Raw genomic sequence first — 16,081 nt, forward strand, 5'->3', positions numbered from 1 at the left:
TGTCCCTCGTTTCTAGTCAAGTGCAAAACGCCTCTATGTGCACATTATATAAACATATTGACCACAGTATTACAATGCTCTGAAAGCCAAGCTCAATTACAGCATGAGAGATGTTTACACTGGGATAATCTGCAAAATATGCACTGACATCAAGCCTTAATTGCTATAATAATATCTCATGCATAATTTGTTTCTCTTTTATATTGTTCCACTTTTCACGTATAATCCAGCACCTATTTTACTTTGCAAGGTCCTTTAAACGAGGGCACGTTCTCTCCAGATAAATATGACGCAATAGCTCAGAGTGAGCGTCCCACCCCACTGCCTATTTGTCCTTTCAACGTTCAGTTTTATGAGTCATTTTTCACTTCCTGTTGTGGAGGCAATTAACTGATTTACTTTACGCATGCTTGTCATAATTGCGGTTTATTTTTATTTTACGCTGCACAAACAAATCCTTCGCTCAGGAAACCCACTGTATGATCAGCTGGCAGAAATCTCAAGTACAGTACGAGGCGGTCCGCAGCTCTCGGGTTTTATTTTACACCGAGATGCTTGTGAACGATCTGCGTGAACTGCAGAAGATCCAGTGTAGTTTGTGAGTGTGTTTTTTGCGTTGATGAGGTGTACTGTATGGCACCCCGAAGTGTGACATTCCCTGTAAAGCAGCACGTGACAGTTTTTTAAGAGGTGTCTCCAGCCAGCCAGCCAGCCAGCCAGCCAGCCAGCGGCCACGCCATGTGCACTTACATGATTCTGTTAAAACGTTAAATGACAGCTTGCTTTTCCGGCATTAGCCGCCACAATGAAGCTATCTCTAGATGCATGAGTTTGCCTTTTAATCTTGTATTGCATTTTCACTTGTTTTTGCTCTTCATGGCGTGATTTAGTAATTTAGCTGTGCATCTTAACACAGCTTTTGCAGTTTTGACTATTTCTGTAACCTCAGGGTATCAACTTTGTATCTTGTCTGAAGCTGATGAAAGAATTGTTGAAACTCACAAAAAGTCAGTGATTTCTGTGCAAAACGCTTTGTTTCCTAACAAGAAGGACAACAGAAAATTGCCTCAGCGGTGGCGGAGAAGTGAGCAACACCTTTAAATTTTACATGTGGAACAAAATGCCTGAGTCCTGCCTGGTTATCGTATCCTCTTACAATTCGTGGAATTGAAAAGAAATAGCAGTATAGTTGTCACTCCTGCTGATGGTGACCAGAAAGTGCTTGCAGGGGGGAAAAAAAAAAATGTCAGAGTGTGGATGACGGAGAAAATGTCCAAGCATATTTCCATGCAAACTTTCTAGGTGGCCCTGATGTCAAGCTCCACTCCTCAGGAGGTTGTTTTACGTCCAGATGTTTTAGCTAGTAACTGTATCTGACTCTTTCATAAATGACACTTTTAGATGTACTGTAGCATAGATTTCCAAGCACCTATTAACCCCTGTTTGAACGTGTGGCGTGTGAGTGATTGCATAGAGAAAGACTGCAGACCCTCAGTGCCCACAGAGGTCTCACAGACATGTACCCACCTTGGGAGATGAGGGTTGGAAAACCAGTCAAGCTGCACATATTGATTACCCTCTAGAGAATGCGTGCTAGAGGTTTGAAGTGCAATATGTGAAGCTACTTAGAAACTTCTCGTTTCTTTGATGGTTTATCTCTCTCACATCTTTGTCCATCGTGCTGCCGCGGCCCTCCCGCCCCACCTTCATCTCCGCTTTCTTTCCTTTTCCCACCCACCCAGCCTTTTCTCATCCTGTCATCCCAGGGCTGGTGGTCCGTCCCTTTGGGAGGTTAAGGGGCACCGTGGGTGAGAGGGCGGCCGACAGGTTGTGCGGGCACCGCGCTCGCCTTTTCCCACAGCCCGCGTCAAATTATGCTGAACCCTGACCCCGGTGGGTCCTCGCTCTCAAAATCGGTGTGGAACGCAATTCAGCCGGCCAGACCCTATTCAGGACCGGACTTTCCATTGGAGGAGAAAAGAATCCCCCCCGTCCCAATTGTAGTCAGTGCCCTCCCTTTGTCTGCTGGTCAAGCAGGGTCGGACGACCGGCCGCCACTAGCCTGGACAAGACTTCCGAAAAGCCTATTCAGCATGTGATTTGACCCCCAGGTTCCATTGCTGACTCACAGGGATCAAACGCTGGGAATCTCTGGGGGTTTTCTGCTGGGGAGTTTTTCATCTATTGAAACTTACCCTTTTGACAAAACACAAAATGACTAATGTTTTTTTTTAAGTTTCCTCGAAGGAATGGCCCTGTTTTAAAAAAAAGTTTTATCTGGGCTCTACAGAGGTGACGAGGGAAGACTTCTGTTTCAGTCTCCTTGTTCCTCACGTCCCAAAAACCAGTATTTTGATGGTTGTTATTCACTTTATCAAAAACAAGAAAGGACTCGCCACACTGTAGTAGCTCTCAAATATACAAAAATGTATTAGAGGACTAAAAAAAGGACAACATTTCGAGCAGCACGCTCTTCGTCAGGCCTTTTTACAGTCCTCTAATACATTTTTGTATATTTGGGAGCTACTACAGTGTGGCGAGTCCTTTCTTGTTTTCGATATTATATTCGTCTCCCTGGACTCAGCACCTGGCTGCACTTCTGGATGTGCGCAAGCCTTTTTTTGTTCATGTTATTCACTTTATGCATAAGTACCTAAAAAAATTAGAAGATCACACGGGACAGCTTTCATCCTTGACAGTTGTGTTACGAAAATGTTTGCTAGTGTTGTGGCTGGAGCAGCTGTTGCTTGGGCTGGGCCTCAGTATTGGCTGTACTCTCCTGATTTCCTGGTAATGATTTAAACCAGTCAGAAGCAGTTTTTTCACCGAGGGAATTAATAGGGCATAAAAATAAACACATTTCCTAAAGTACATCAAATCACATATTTGATGCTAAGCCCAGGGAGCACTGTAACTATGCATATACTGTACACAGAGAAACCACCGATGTGTAGAGGGATTTTGCAACTTCACTCGAAACAGCTGGAAAAGGTGCACGTTGCCGTCTGATTAGTCTTTTATCTCATTTGTCTGCTTTGTCCATATCTACTGTGAGAAACCTCTGTGATTAATTAGTGAACACACATACTGAAACAATGTGAAGATGGTCCTGATTACCATTAGGAGAAGATGCAAAACCCTTGATTTTCAAATATTATGGCCCCATTGTATAGGGATGAGTGTCTTTGTGCGTGTATGTTTATGTCAGTGTGAGAAAATAAATGTGCGAGTGTGTGTGTGCAGACTCCAACTTGACGCATGCTTTAAATCTTTTGCAGAGCACTTTGATTGTAATGCCGCGTGCTGTGTGCTGAGGCGGGGGCCTGCTGCAGCTTTCAAGCTGGTCAACTGTCAGGACTGGAGCGTGAAAGGGGGGCCTCAGAGTGAAAGGGGGTGGAGGGTCCCACTAGGGGGGTCTTGGAGGAGGAGGAGGAGGAGGGGGTGGCTTGTGACGGACCTCCTGGGCTTTGAGGGCCCTCTGTGTGGGCCGCTGCAGCGAGGCGGCCTTCTTCACAAGAAGACGAGAGGGAGGGCCGGCCGGCCGGCGGGCTCAGGGGAAGGTGCTGGCACACTGGCCCCTGCAGCAGGGAGCACGGGCACCACGCCAGCTCACCCGTTCAAGTCCCACAGACCAGATGTTCCTTGTCAGGGGGCTCTTGGCCTTTAATAAATTGAGTTACTGTAAATCTGTAATAAGGCAATGCAAACATGGGTACCCCCACCCCCCCACACCCCCACAAATACACTTCATCCCACATATTCTGCCCTCACAGACTTCTCTCAGTGTCCTACAGGTCAGCCTGTGGTGAAGGGGCCATGTCCCTGCTACTGAACCTGCCAGTTATTTTCCAACCTACATGAGAGGACGGATGTTTTCCTTCCCCTCTGCCCCCAGCCCGCACTCTAACTATAGAAAATGTCATTCATGTTTCAAGACTGAAACTTCCCCAGGTTTCTGACCTTCGGTCCTTGATCTTTTTTCAGGGTCCTGAACCGAACAGAATTGTATTTTTGGATGTTAATGTATAACAGAAAACTAATGGCTCTGAAGTTATAGCGTCCATCTTGGGCAAATGTGCCCGTTGTTTTATGTCTGTTCCTTCACTGTTCTGAAGGCTTTGACTTATGGCTTTTGTTTTGCACATAAACAGCTTGATCTGAATTGTTGATTTGAAATGCATAAAAAAAAAATTGCAGAATAATTATGTAATCAGATCATCGCAGCTTGATTCTGCGAGATTGTATAAACATCAAATTGTCACCCAGCCAAAATAGCTCCATGTTGAAGTATGTCTGAATGTGTGGCAGCATCTGCTGTTGTCACTATACCAGACTTGAGGCATGGGTCATTTACACAGGTAACAGCAGCTAGTGTTTTTGGAAGTCATTTGATCTGCTGCAAGAAAAATGAAAATAAATACCTCTGTTTGAAAAAAAAAAAAAAGATCAGCCTGCTTGTTGTCCAAATGGGAATCTTGTCAGGCACATCTTTAAGTTTTAGTTCAAGAATTGGTGCCTATATGGAAAGGACATTATCACTGTGTAGGCTCTTAAGTGCAATAGCGTCGTTCGACGGAGCGCACCGAAAGGGTCGGCAAGAATGTCCCCTGTGCAGTCTTTGCTTAGATTTACAGCACCTCTGAGGATGGCTCTGATCTGGCAGTGGTCAGTTGGCTTTGAAGAGGATTGCGCTGCAAGTGAATCACTTTGAACCTGCACTGAGCTGAGCCTTGGGGAGATCCATGGTCCCACATGAGTGGAACAGGACAGTAAATCTAAATGCAGCTCACTTTTTGCACAGTGACATGGGGACTTAGGTCTTAATTTGTTGCCTGCTGTATATCCCCTGGTCCAACAGTTCTGCAGCGATGGTTTGGATCCAGGGTGGCCTTAATGCTTTTATGTGCTCGCTAGACCTGGAATGTTTCCACAGAAAATGAAAGAAGTCCATATCTTTCTGTCTTTCCCCTGCTCTCTGTCTCTCTCCGTGTTTGGACTCGAGGTTGATCGTCTTTGTGGGTTCCTTTAAAATTTGAATGTGCATTTTCTTCAGAATTTTTCTCTAATGGTTTTGCATGGGTCTTTGCACTCTGGCGTGCACCCACAAGCCACCACAATTATGTAATTGTGGATAGTGCTGCAATTACAAAATTTGAAAACATTGAGGTCTTCAAGTGTGCCAGCTACACCACTTGGTACCCCTTAGCTGATTGCTTCCACTTCTGCCTCCTTCATGTGCCAGCATTAAAATAGAGGAACCAAGTATGCTGCTGTACTTGGACAACATACAGCCATTGTAAGACTTCTAGAGACAGCCGGTTCAGCTGCTGTGTGCTTCAACAGCACCTACGGTATTGTTGAAGAACAATGATAACTGCAAGAATGGTAGTACAAGTACATACATGAACTGTTGCAGACACGAGACGAGGCAGCATTTGGCCCAGGGACCATGCCGAGCCTTTTATACTCTCCTCGTGGTGCTGTGACACCTGCTAGCTATCCCAACAACCTTCGGAGGGGGGTCCTGACTTCATGCAGTTGGGGAACAAAGGTGCTGGTGTCATCTGCCTCACCTACAGCTAATACTTTCACTTACCAGGTGATCAGGATGTTATCTACCTACAGTAATCCCCTCAAATGCAAAACCGTGACTTCATTGCCGAAGGTATTAAAGCCTTTTTTAAACAGGCTTTAGGTTTTACTTACTGGCCAGTGGGCTGTTTCACTTGACACCTCCCACAGTTTGTGGTGCAATGTTTGTTTTTTCACAGGCTTCCCAAGTGTTCCCCTCTTGGGGACCTCCAGGCTTTCTCATGTCTTTAAGGCTCTTTAGGTAAGCCGGAAAAGCAAACAGAGGCATATCTATTATATGGTAAGTGGATCTCACATTACCCTCCCATTTCAATGCAGTCGCCAGTGTGGGCCACTTTTCAAGTGACTGATATCTTCACAGGGGCCAACATGTCAAGGGATGGTGTAATTGATTGTCTTGGATATTTGAGTATGCCACTTTCCCTAGTTCAGAGACCCCCTAATGCTTCCCCCTCCAGTAATATGGCTTACCCGTGAGGTGAGGTTTTGACACATGACAGTGAAGGGTGATGGTCATGGTACATATTGGAACAAGGGCATTGGAGGCCATACGCTACACTCTATGAGGCAGGTAGAACAATATGATAATTATCATCTAAAATAATCTTTACAGTTGGGTCAGAAGTCTAAGACCACTTTCCTGGTAACTTGACTTTTAGACCCATTTTGGCCGCTTTCTCCTTCCTTTTTCATAGGTCACTTTGAGCACACATGCTTTCAATCCAAATGAAAAGCTCAAGGCTGAAATCATTACTTCTCCAATGAGTTTATTGAGTAAAGCTCTCCTTGCTTCCCAGAGAAATGTTGATAGTCGCCTGCAGGAAAGGGGTAGGGTTAGGGTTTGAAGGATAACTTATCTGTTGGAGCGATTCATTTTATCGGCGTCTCTTCATGTTTTGGCTTTTTCCAAACATGGCTAAAAGGCAAAATCTTCTCAAGTGAACATTTCCTGTTCTTCTTTTTATGATCTTATTACTTAAACAGGATGATATTATTAGGATTATTTGATATCATTGAATTTAGTTTTGATATTTTTCTCAGACTTTTGGAACCTGAGGCTACTGCAAGAGCCAGACTCGACCAAAACAAAAAAGATGAGATGCCCTAGATGAGAAATTGAGAGTTGACAGCAGTCATTTAACTTTCTTTTTACGATACTGATCTGCTGTAGGAGTGTATCCAACAAACCTGCGTCTGTTACATCTGGCTTTGCTGTTAGCCTCGGCAAGAATGCTAAAACTGACTTTAGATTTCCAAAATATGTGTGCATAGCGCAAGTGTATTGAACCACAACAGTCGTTTTATCAAAAAGATCCTGAACATGGCATGTTAACTGAGTGTACTCTTGTCTTGGACCTCTGCCATTACACCCTTGAGAGAGACTCATAACCTGAATTACTCAGCACAAGCTCACCAACAGAGGAGATTACTGTAAGAAGCTACGAATGACTTCAGATTTGAAGTTGATAAATCACCGCTGGAAATACCATGGCAAAGGTCATATCATATTAGTCATACTGTCATATTAGGCTGTGTGCCAGTTTCTATATTTTTAAACTTTTGTATTTATTTTTTTTAGATTGAACAGACTGCAACAGTTAAAGTAGCAAAGATGGACAGATGTAAATAATGAAATGAAAACGATGTGCAGGCTCACTGAAAACAGGCGCATGGAGTTACAGAAGGTTTACTGATGTTTTGTCTGTGATATTGTTTACACATTGGCAGTTTTTGTCCATATGTTGTTATGAAGTCAGTTTCCCTCTCAAGAATTTAAATAAATGATAAATATAGAGTTTGTCACATTTGAAGCTGTTTTACATGAAGTCCTATGCTGTGTGTCTGTAATAGGTGGACTGCTGGGCACCTGGATCAAACTGCCTGTAACTGTGAACATGAACATGAGTGAACTTGTTTGATTTTGTCAGTGTGTGAGGCTGGAAACTCTCTCTCACCCTGAGTGTACAGTAATATTAGTGAAAGAAGCAAAGATAAATGTTTTAAATCCAATTTATGGTTAAGTTTTAGATGTTTATAAGATGTTGCTTATAATTTAAGAAGATCGACATTCGAGCACAATAGCACCTGCTTTCAACTTTGTATCCTCAAAATTTATTTTTAAGCTGCACACTACTGTGCAACAGAGGATATAAATTTGTGAAGGATATAAACATGTCTGGGGGTGTTCTCACATATATTTTCAGTGGCCAACATCATGCACCTCCATGACTGGAACTTGGCTCAGACATCTTTTTCTTCTCTCTCATCTAGTCCGTTTTTTTCCCCCCCTTTGCCTCTGTCGGCCTCCCCGGTGTGTTTAGTTGGTCAGGAGGCCAAAGCGGGGCTGCTGGTGGCAGGAGACAGCCGCCAAAGCTGTTTTTATTCTGCCAGGATATCCTCTTGACTTGACACGGTGCCAACAGTGACCATCACATGTAGTAATCTGGCGTAGGTCAGGGAGCAGCTGGGTGCACGTGCCATGCATGCCCATCCGTTCCTTTAAGGAGCCTGAAGTGGTGCCAGGGTCACAGCTTAAGCTTAGCTGACTAGCTGTGCAGCCACTCCCTGCAGACACTGGGTCAGACCTTATGATATATCCTTAATAAAAAGACATTTACTCCACACTTATTTCCCCAAATAACAAATGCTTAATTGTTTTTTCATAAATATAGGAGGAGAAAAGTTTTTGAGGAAAAAAGATTATTTCTATAGGAAGTCTTTTTGGCCAAGTTTCTCTCTTCTCTTCTGCAGAGGTCAGATCATACTGATAATATAACACTAAGTGAGTTGTGATATACAGCCACTAAAGATATTTACCTAGAAACTGTAAAATACATACATTCCCCCACTCACCCAGACACCCACTATAACCAAATTGTCCCTCATCACTTGCACACTTAAACATTAGGCCAATAGATCTCTCCCTTCACCTTCATCGATCAGTTTATCATCAGGTCTCATTTGTGTTTCTGAATGTAAGCAACTGTTAAAAGCAACTGCAAGCAATTATTTCTAAAAAAAAAAAAAAAAAAGTTTTCCACTACAACATGGTTCAAGGACATGTCGGATAACTTTTCATAGTTGATTTTTTTAATAGGCCACGATTTCAGCATTTGTTGCACAAGAATAAATTGGCCACTTAATGCAGAGTTGGGGCTTTTTTCTTTGTTAAGTAGCTCAGTCTATCCCTCTTTTATATACAGTCTATGGTCTATCCACATTTAGGTTTTGAAAAAGGAAAAGGATGCATCGGCCTCCATATTGCCTACATGACAGTGTTTGCCGTCCAGAGTTAATTGGGAAGGCGTTTGTCTCGCCATTAGAATTTCTCACCTCTGACGTCCAGGAGTTCACACAGTCAGACTCGGCTGCAGCTGTCTCTGTAGCATTCGGCTGTGCACCAGGCGTGTGCTAACTGAATGAATTTTGCAGCACTGTTTGTTTTATTGTTAGCGTGGAAACCTCATAAAACATGTCTGTATGATATGCCAACTAAACCTCATTTAGTAGAACAGATCACCCTGATTTTGTTGACTATTGGAGTTTGTGTATTTAAATAATGTATTCCCACCACTCTACAAGAAAGATGTGCCCTGAATGTCAGAATGCTTTGAACTTTTTAAGGTCTCAAATAAATGATACGTTGAGGAGCTATCAAAAGTGGAAAAATTGCAAATTTATGTGAATCGGTTTTTCACAAAACAGAATAATACAGATCATGCAGTTATGCTGAATGTAACTGTGTGGTAGTGTTTGTTTGTTAATCCAGCACATGCAGGTTCTCAGGCATTGCACTGTCCACTCTGCACAACTGGTCAGACGCAGAAGTCACTGTAATTATTCAGGCCTGTTGCCAAGAGTTCTGCTTTCCTGGGTTTTATGGCTCTCCCCACAACAGTTTTTTTACCCCGGTGGCTAACATGGCTGGATTCCAGCAGCGGGAATACAGTTGACACAGACACAGGTGATTAAAGATTTTTTGACACCCTTATGCATGTATAAGCTGCTTTCTCCCATGCACCAGGCGAGGCCCCTGCTCTGTATGACCTAGAAGAAGCTAGACTGGATGACCCAGTGGTCATCCTAGGAGCCATCTGGCAACCCATGTCTTGTGTGGCTTACCCTTCCCACTGCCTCACGCAATTCCTTAAGCAAGCATAAGTGTGCTTAGGAGGACTTAATCTCAGAGAAACTGGTTTGGGCCACACTGTTGACTGCCAATGTGGATGCACCCGACTGTTAGGTCATGGGGTTCCTTCAGTCATGTAACACTGAGACAGTGTTTTTGGCCATGTATCCCGTCCGCCTGTTGTGTGATTAAAATCTCTGGATCGAATGTGGCCTGTCAGTGAAATGTGGCCCGTATGAAGGTGTTCGTACCAACTCGGTATTAAGTATATGGGGAATTCTTTAGTATCTCAGACTGCTCGCGTTATCACACGTGCACAGCTGTAAAGCTGCACCGAAAACTTAATAAGTCATCTGGTGTCGTTGGTAAGATCAGTTGTCTGTTGCATAGTACTAAAGAAGGCATTTGCTGCACTGTGAGATGCCCCTGGGTGTGTTCTGTTGGTCTGGGAGGCAAGGAGGGGAAGTGAGAGAAGCTTGAGCCTGTCTGCACTTGCACAGAGGTCACTGCTGGCCTTTTGACTGTCTGCCAGTGCAGGGGCCAGAGTCTTCCAGAAGAGGGCCTTGGCTACAGGCAGACAAGTGAGCCAGCCAGCCAGACAGGCAGCCAGCCGCATCGTCTGCAGTCTAGGTCTGGGGCTACAGGCTGGACTAGGGCAGCTCAAGTTACCCAGACAGATTTGTTAACACTGTTTGGGTCCGCTCGGCTTTCTAGCCAGGCCTCTGAGCCAAACGCGGCTGAGGTGACTTAATCTGTCATTAAACTCACATTACACCCGGACAGAGACTCGGCTCAGGGGGGCAGAGACAGCGCTCACTCTCCCACTCACTGGCATGGCTGGCTGGATTTGAGCAGACACAAAGAATACCCCCCTCCTCCTCCGCCTCCTCCTCCTCCACCTCCTCCTCCCCATCCTCTTCATGCCACACACCATGGCACAGCCAGACAGCCCAGCACGGTCTAGACAAAAGCAATTTCACTTGAAGTTGAAAAGTCATTTGACTGTGTGACGGGCACCTGTGTGGATTCGGTGGTGTTTACAGGGTGCACAAAGGTATTTGTCTTCTCGTGTTGCTTTCAAATTACCAGGGTTATCTGGTATTTTGTTTTTTTCTGTTGTAAGTGTAGAATTTCCGCTTTCCAGTTTCATTCCTTAAACACACACAGACACACACTGTGAAAACCAGATTAAAATAATTAGTACGAAACGCAAGAAAGAAAATCTGCTTTGGGTCAGTGTCTTCATGTTTTAACAAGTACAGATGACTGAGGAATACGCCTTTTGGATTGTAACATTGTTTATCAGCAAATTAAAAATATTTTAGCCACAATATGTCAATCTGAGTTTGAACTGTCTATACAAGTGTAGATGGAGGGGAATCATAGTTGTATTGTACCAGCGACATTATTGGCATTTTAATGTTGTTTCTTCTCAGAGCTGCTGACAGAACTCATTTGTCTGTGTACATTCATCACTGCCTATCAGACAAACAGGAGGCGATGGCTGAACTTCGTTCACATCGGGCAAGAGAAATTGCTTCCATTACTCTCTGCTTAAAAATGTCAGAAACCCTAACAACCTGCAGCACCTTCAGTGGAGGTCTAAGACATTGTTTCTCTCTGCTGAGATTTGTTTTTACGTAACAGCTGGTTCTGTTTCTCCCCCCACCCCTCACTCCGACCTCACCACACCCCCACTGTCATGAGCTGCCAAAAGCCAACATATGAACTTTATAATCAACTGTTACAAAGAACAGTGCCAAGCCAATAAGCTGCATATTTCTCCGATAAGAAGACTGTTTCATTTCATGTAGTTTTACTCTGTTTTACTTCAGCATGTTTGGTTGCATTCTGGTGCAAATCTGTGTTTGGATAGTTCCATGGCTGCGGCTTCATGTATTTGTGAGTGATTATGTGAAGAAAACACACTGTGCATGGAAAACTACTTGAAGTGTGGATGGGGATGATACACACAGACCTGCTTTTTCCTTCTTCAGTGTCTTTGGCCTCAGAGGACAAAGAGTGTGGTCTCTGTAAACTCATGCAACATTAAAACCAGGGCTTCACTGGGTCGACTTAGAATTACAAAATTGATCAACCTGGGTTTTCCTGATTCCTCATGGGCTGGATCGTGAGATGAAGCTGGTTTGAACACATATCAAAGCTTTAGCAGGATTTCAAGGTTACTCAGTGCTAAAGCACAAAACACTATTTGGCCACTAAAATCATCTGATTTTAAGTTTGTTTGTTTGAGATAAAACCAAAAAAATGTGCCCATGTATTTTCTGAAAATAGCACATGGTCTGAGACTGGTGTGGCTGCTTCTCATTGTAAAAACTGAGTGAAGATGTTTTGTTGATGCGTCCCAACTGTCCCGACAACAGCAGCAGCCGTTGTTCCCGCTTGATCACAAAGTGTGATCGTTTCTGAACGTCATGTTGAAACTGACCACATTTTCTCTCTTTCATTGCCCCCGGCAGATCAAGAAGTACTTTGAGCTGGAGCCGCTGGCCCGAGGGAAGCGCTGGATCCTGGAGGGAAGCAGCACCGACCACATGGAGGCGGTGAAGGAGAGCTTCGGTCAGTTCATTGGCCTGTTGGAGGACAAAGACACAGAGCCCGCAAGGATATGATGCTACCACTGCTAATGCGGAGACATTAGCAGCTAACGACGGAGGAGAAAAAAACACCACATCCTGCTGGTGCCCATGTTCACACACTCAACACAGTCGCACAGACACAAACATGTACACACACTGTAAGAAAACACAGCAGATGTCGGCCGCTCTCTCTCTCTCTCTCTCTGTCTCTCTCTGTCCGAGATGTGTATTGTATGTTATCCTTCACTGCGGTCTCATTTGTTCGTACTGGAAGAGTGTGCACATGCAACAGTTAGCCACTACAGCCTGACAGAGGAGAGCTGCCATTAAACCCACCTGATGTAAAAGAGTTTGTCATGAAAAAGTCATTGAACTTTTGCCAGAAATGGAAATCTTGTTTACTACTGTCTGTGCCATTGTGATTAAATCAGTGGCATTTGGGACATATGGCATTCCTTTAGTCATGATTGGACACTAATACACTCTCTCTCTCTCACACACACACACAAACAAACACACACACATACACATACCGCCACACACAAAGTGGAGCCCAGGTTGTCTGTAGATATGTTTAACATCTCCACTAATTACTTTACAGGATGTTTGGGTGAGCACGGTTGATATCGTTTCCACTGAGGAGTACTGTATGGTTGTCAAGTGTGCTTCTCCTGTTGGTAACAACGAATGTCGTTGTGTGGTTGGAGTGCGTATAGTCCAAAGCCTTGTGTTATGTACGGTAGTTACATATCGGTGCATCACACCGTGTCTGAATATCTAATCTGAATAGTGTAGTCTGAGTATCTCATGGAGTATTATGTACATGCAAACTGGCATATTGCTGTGTACACTCCTGTGTCGCCACACACAAGTACTTCTTATCATGTGACTTAAGTGCTAAGTGGCGTCATGGAGATGTGAGTCCATTCGGAGAACGTGTGAATACGTCTGAATGCTTTTTATAAATGTGCAACTTAGGATATATTTTCTAGCTCTGTATGTTAACCGTAGAGCTACGTTCAGATTTTTTATATATCATTACCACACCTATGAATTCTTTCAAATCAAAGACCAAAAAACACAAAAAAACACAGTGATTAATGACTGGGCAGGGTGTATAGCTACAAACTAGAGAAATGCGCTGGATTTTGTTTCATTTCAGTGTTTTAGCACATGTAATATTTGTTTTTTGTTTGTCTACAATTTTACTGTATTTTTTTTCTCCCCCTTTTGATTTTGACATAATGCCTCTCAACATTGGCGAGCGACTCCAGTCTCCCATCAGGGTGGAATACAAACTCTATCAATCAGCCGCAGCAACAGCTGCATCTGACAAGTCCCTGTCCGACAGCCTAATGCCTTCCAACTGTCTGTGAAGACCCCTCCCTGTCTGCTGTTTATCGTGGACCCCCGCCCCACCTCGTCCCAACTCATTCCAACAAACACTGCCCCTCCACTCCAGCTCCGTTCCCCGTCCTCATTACTGCTCAGTGGGTTTTTTTTTTGTTTTGTTTTTTATCCCAAATGCCATCTTTTGGGCCGGCTGCCCTCGTGTGGACTCCAAACGTCTGAAATGAGTCGTATATTCATTGTGCCACAGGTGTGTGGCCGTTCCCCGGATGGATGTGCTCCAGTAACGGATCAAGTCCACACCTCCCTCCTGCGTGCTTTGCATTTCTATTGTTGCGTTGTTCAGTATTTTGTCAGGTTTTTAGAGATTGGAATCACTTTTTGTACATGACTTGAGATCTGCCAGGTAGTTTTTACAATTCACATGCATCACTGCATTCAAAACTGCTTGAATGCAAAATGAATCTTTCAACTAGGAGGGATTATACTGATGCCGGACTGTGTTCATCATCTGCTGACACATAGGTTTTAAAATGAAATGTTTGCTGCGGTCTTTTTGTTTGTTTGTTTTGTTTTTTTGTATCTTTGTTTGTTTTTTCAATCATGCGTTTTGTCTAAAATTGGCAATTAAAGTTTTAAAAATGAAAACATTGTCTTAGTTGTTATTTGCATCTTGATTGCGTCTGTCAATTACAGTGAAGTGTTGAAAAGAAGACATGTCTCCTCCTCTCTAATATGTACTGTATTTAAAAGGGATATGGATGGCAGTTTGTTAAACAGTATAAATATTTATGCATCCTGAAAACTAGTCAAGATTTGTAGCTTTTCATCTGTTTGTTATCAGCAAATCATTGGAACTACTACAGTTCAGGCTGTTGTCTGTGAATATATCATATAATGTGATATTAATACTTCATGTATCTGTATAAAATGTGTGATGAGTTGAATGTTTGCCCACGTTTTCTGGAAACATTTTCTTCACAGTGTCTCTGATTTGTGATTTAAGGTGGAAATCCGAGACGCTGGAAGATAATCAGGGAAACGCAGATGAACCAGTGGAGGTCGAGCCAAAGTTGAAGAAGGGGGGAAAAAAAACAAAAACGCTCAAAGTCAAAGTGGAGCAGCTGAAGAAAGTTCTGAGTGGAAAGTTAACCGAGTGAGACAGGAGTTCTTGATAAATATACTCTACTCTGTGCTACCTCTGCCTCCCCTTTTCTTCTCCTTTTGCCCTTCTTCCCTCTCTTTCAAATTAACCGTGTGGCTTTAATACAATGTGTGTCATGCAGGTTGCCCTGGCGACTCTTTGATCCTGTTTTCCAGTCTCTGCCTCTGGGGCAGACGTGCTTCTCTTCAGTCTGCTGCACACCAGCTCTGGAAGCTGCTGCAGCCCTGAGACAAACCATGGGCTGCTGCGCTCGTCTCACTCCCCTTTTTTCTTCCTGTCGCTCTCACTTTCTCTCTGTTTTCTCTCTCTCTCTCTCTCTCTTTCTCTCGGGTTCTCTCCATTTCTCTGTGTCTCTCTTGCTCGCTCTGCTTCTCTTTGGTCACGCCAAAACAGCCCTCCCTCAGCATGGGCATCCAGGGTGCCCTGGGGAAGAGAAGAGGCCAGAACCTCAGAGAAACAGCCCTCCTGGGAGAAAAAAGGGAGAGACAGGGGACCTCTCTCTCTCTTTTCCCTCCTCCTCACCCTCTCTTTCTGTCTGTACAGTTGAGTTTAATCTCTTGAAAAGGATGCAGCCAGTCCTCTCCTCCCACACTGAACCTTTACCTGCTCTACCTGTGTAATTGCTGGTGTCTAGCTGCAGGTTTTTTTTCTTTCTTTCTTTCCTTCTTCTGTCCTCGTCCTTATCGGTAGCAGAGCCAGTGAAGAAGTTACAGTATATTACTGATGTTATGAGATGATACATTACACTCCAGCCTTTTTCAATCAGTCTGTGCTCACAGTAGCTTTACCAAGCAACAGTAGCGGAGATGTGATGTTTACTGTGATGGATACAGTATCTCAAGGAAACATTCAAGTCTGTGCAAGTTGATTTTTATAATTCTCTAAAGTGAGTGGTAATTAATGGCTGCCTGGAAGGGAAGGAAAATCACTAGCAGAAATCCAAAGAGAAACTGTGACACGCTTGATTGTTGGCAGTGATATAAAGTGAATATGTGCTCACAAAAGGAAGGTGAAACATGCAAAAATGCATTTTAGAGAATGACTGCGTAGGAGCCCGAACTTCCACTGGAGTGCAAACCTGCCAATTACTTAACGCTCCGAGCTACGGCATCCGTCATAGTTTATTGTTTGTCTTTTTTGGTTTTAATTTCCTGACATCAAGAACGCTGCATTCACGTCATTATCGGTCGTCTTTGCGTTCACAGCACAGACGCATCACAGTCAATGGTGAGAAGACAGGAAATC

The 16,081-nt window shown here is 43.8% G+C and overlaps 1 protein-coding gene across 3 annotated transcripts in view; it reads left to right on the forward strand.

The window, feature by feature from the left end:
- LOC146981104 (ADP-ribosylation factor-like protein 15) overlaps positions 1-13,838 on the forward strand; it is a 98,883-nt gene extending 85,045 nt beyond the window's left edge. For 2 of the 3 annotated variants that reach the window (XM_085786049.1, XM_085786048.1), the window contains exon 5: positions 12,202-13,414. In XM_085786049.1, the coding sequence (XP_085642175.1) occupies positions 12,202-12,354 (153 nt within the window). In that variant the 3' untranslated portion in view covers positions 12,355-13,414. Of the gene's footprint in view, positions 1-12,201; positions 13,415-13,595 lie in introns of those variants that run through there. The other variant, XM_085786050.1, reaches the window with a different exon arrangement.
- The last annotated feature ends 2,243 nt before the right edge of the window (positions 13,839-16,081 follow it).

The sequence above is a fragment of the Trachurus japonicus genome, chromosome 9 (assembly GCF_045865225.1).
Source record: "Trachurus japonicus isolate A0001 chromosome 9, Traja_1.0".
NCBI classification, from domain to species: Eukaryota; Metazoa; Chordata; class Actinopteri; order Carangiformes; family Carangidae; genus Trachurus; species Trachurus japonicus.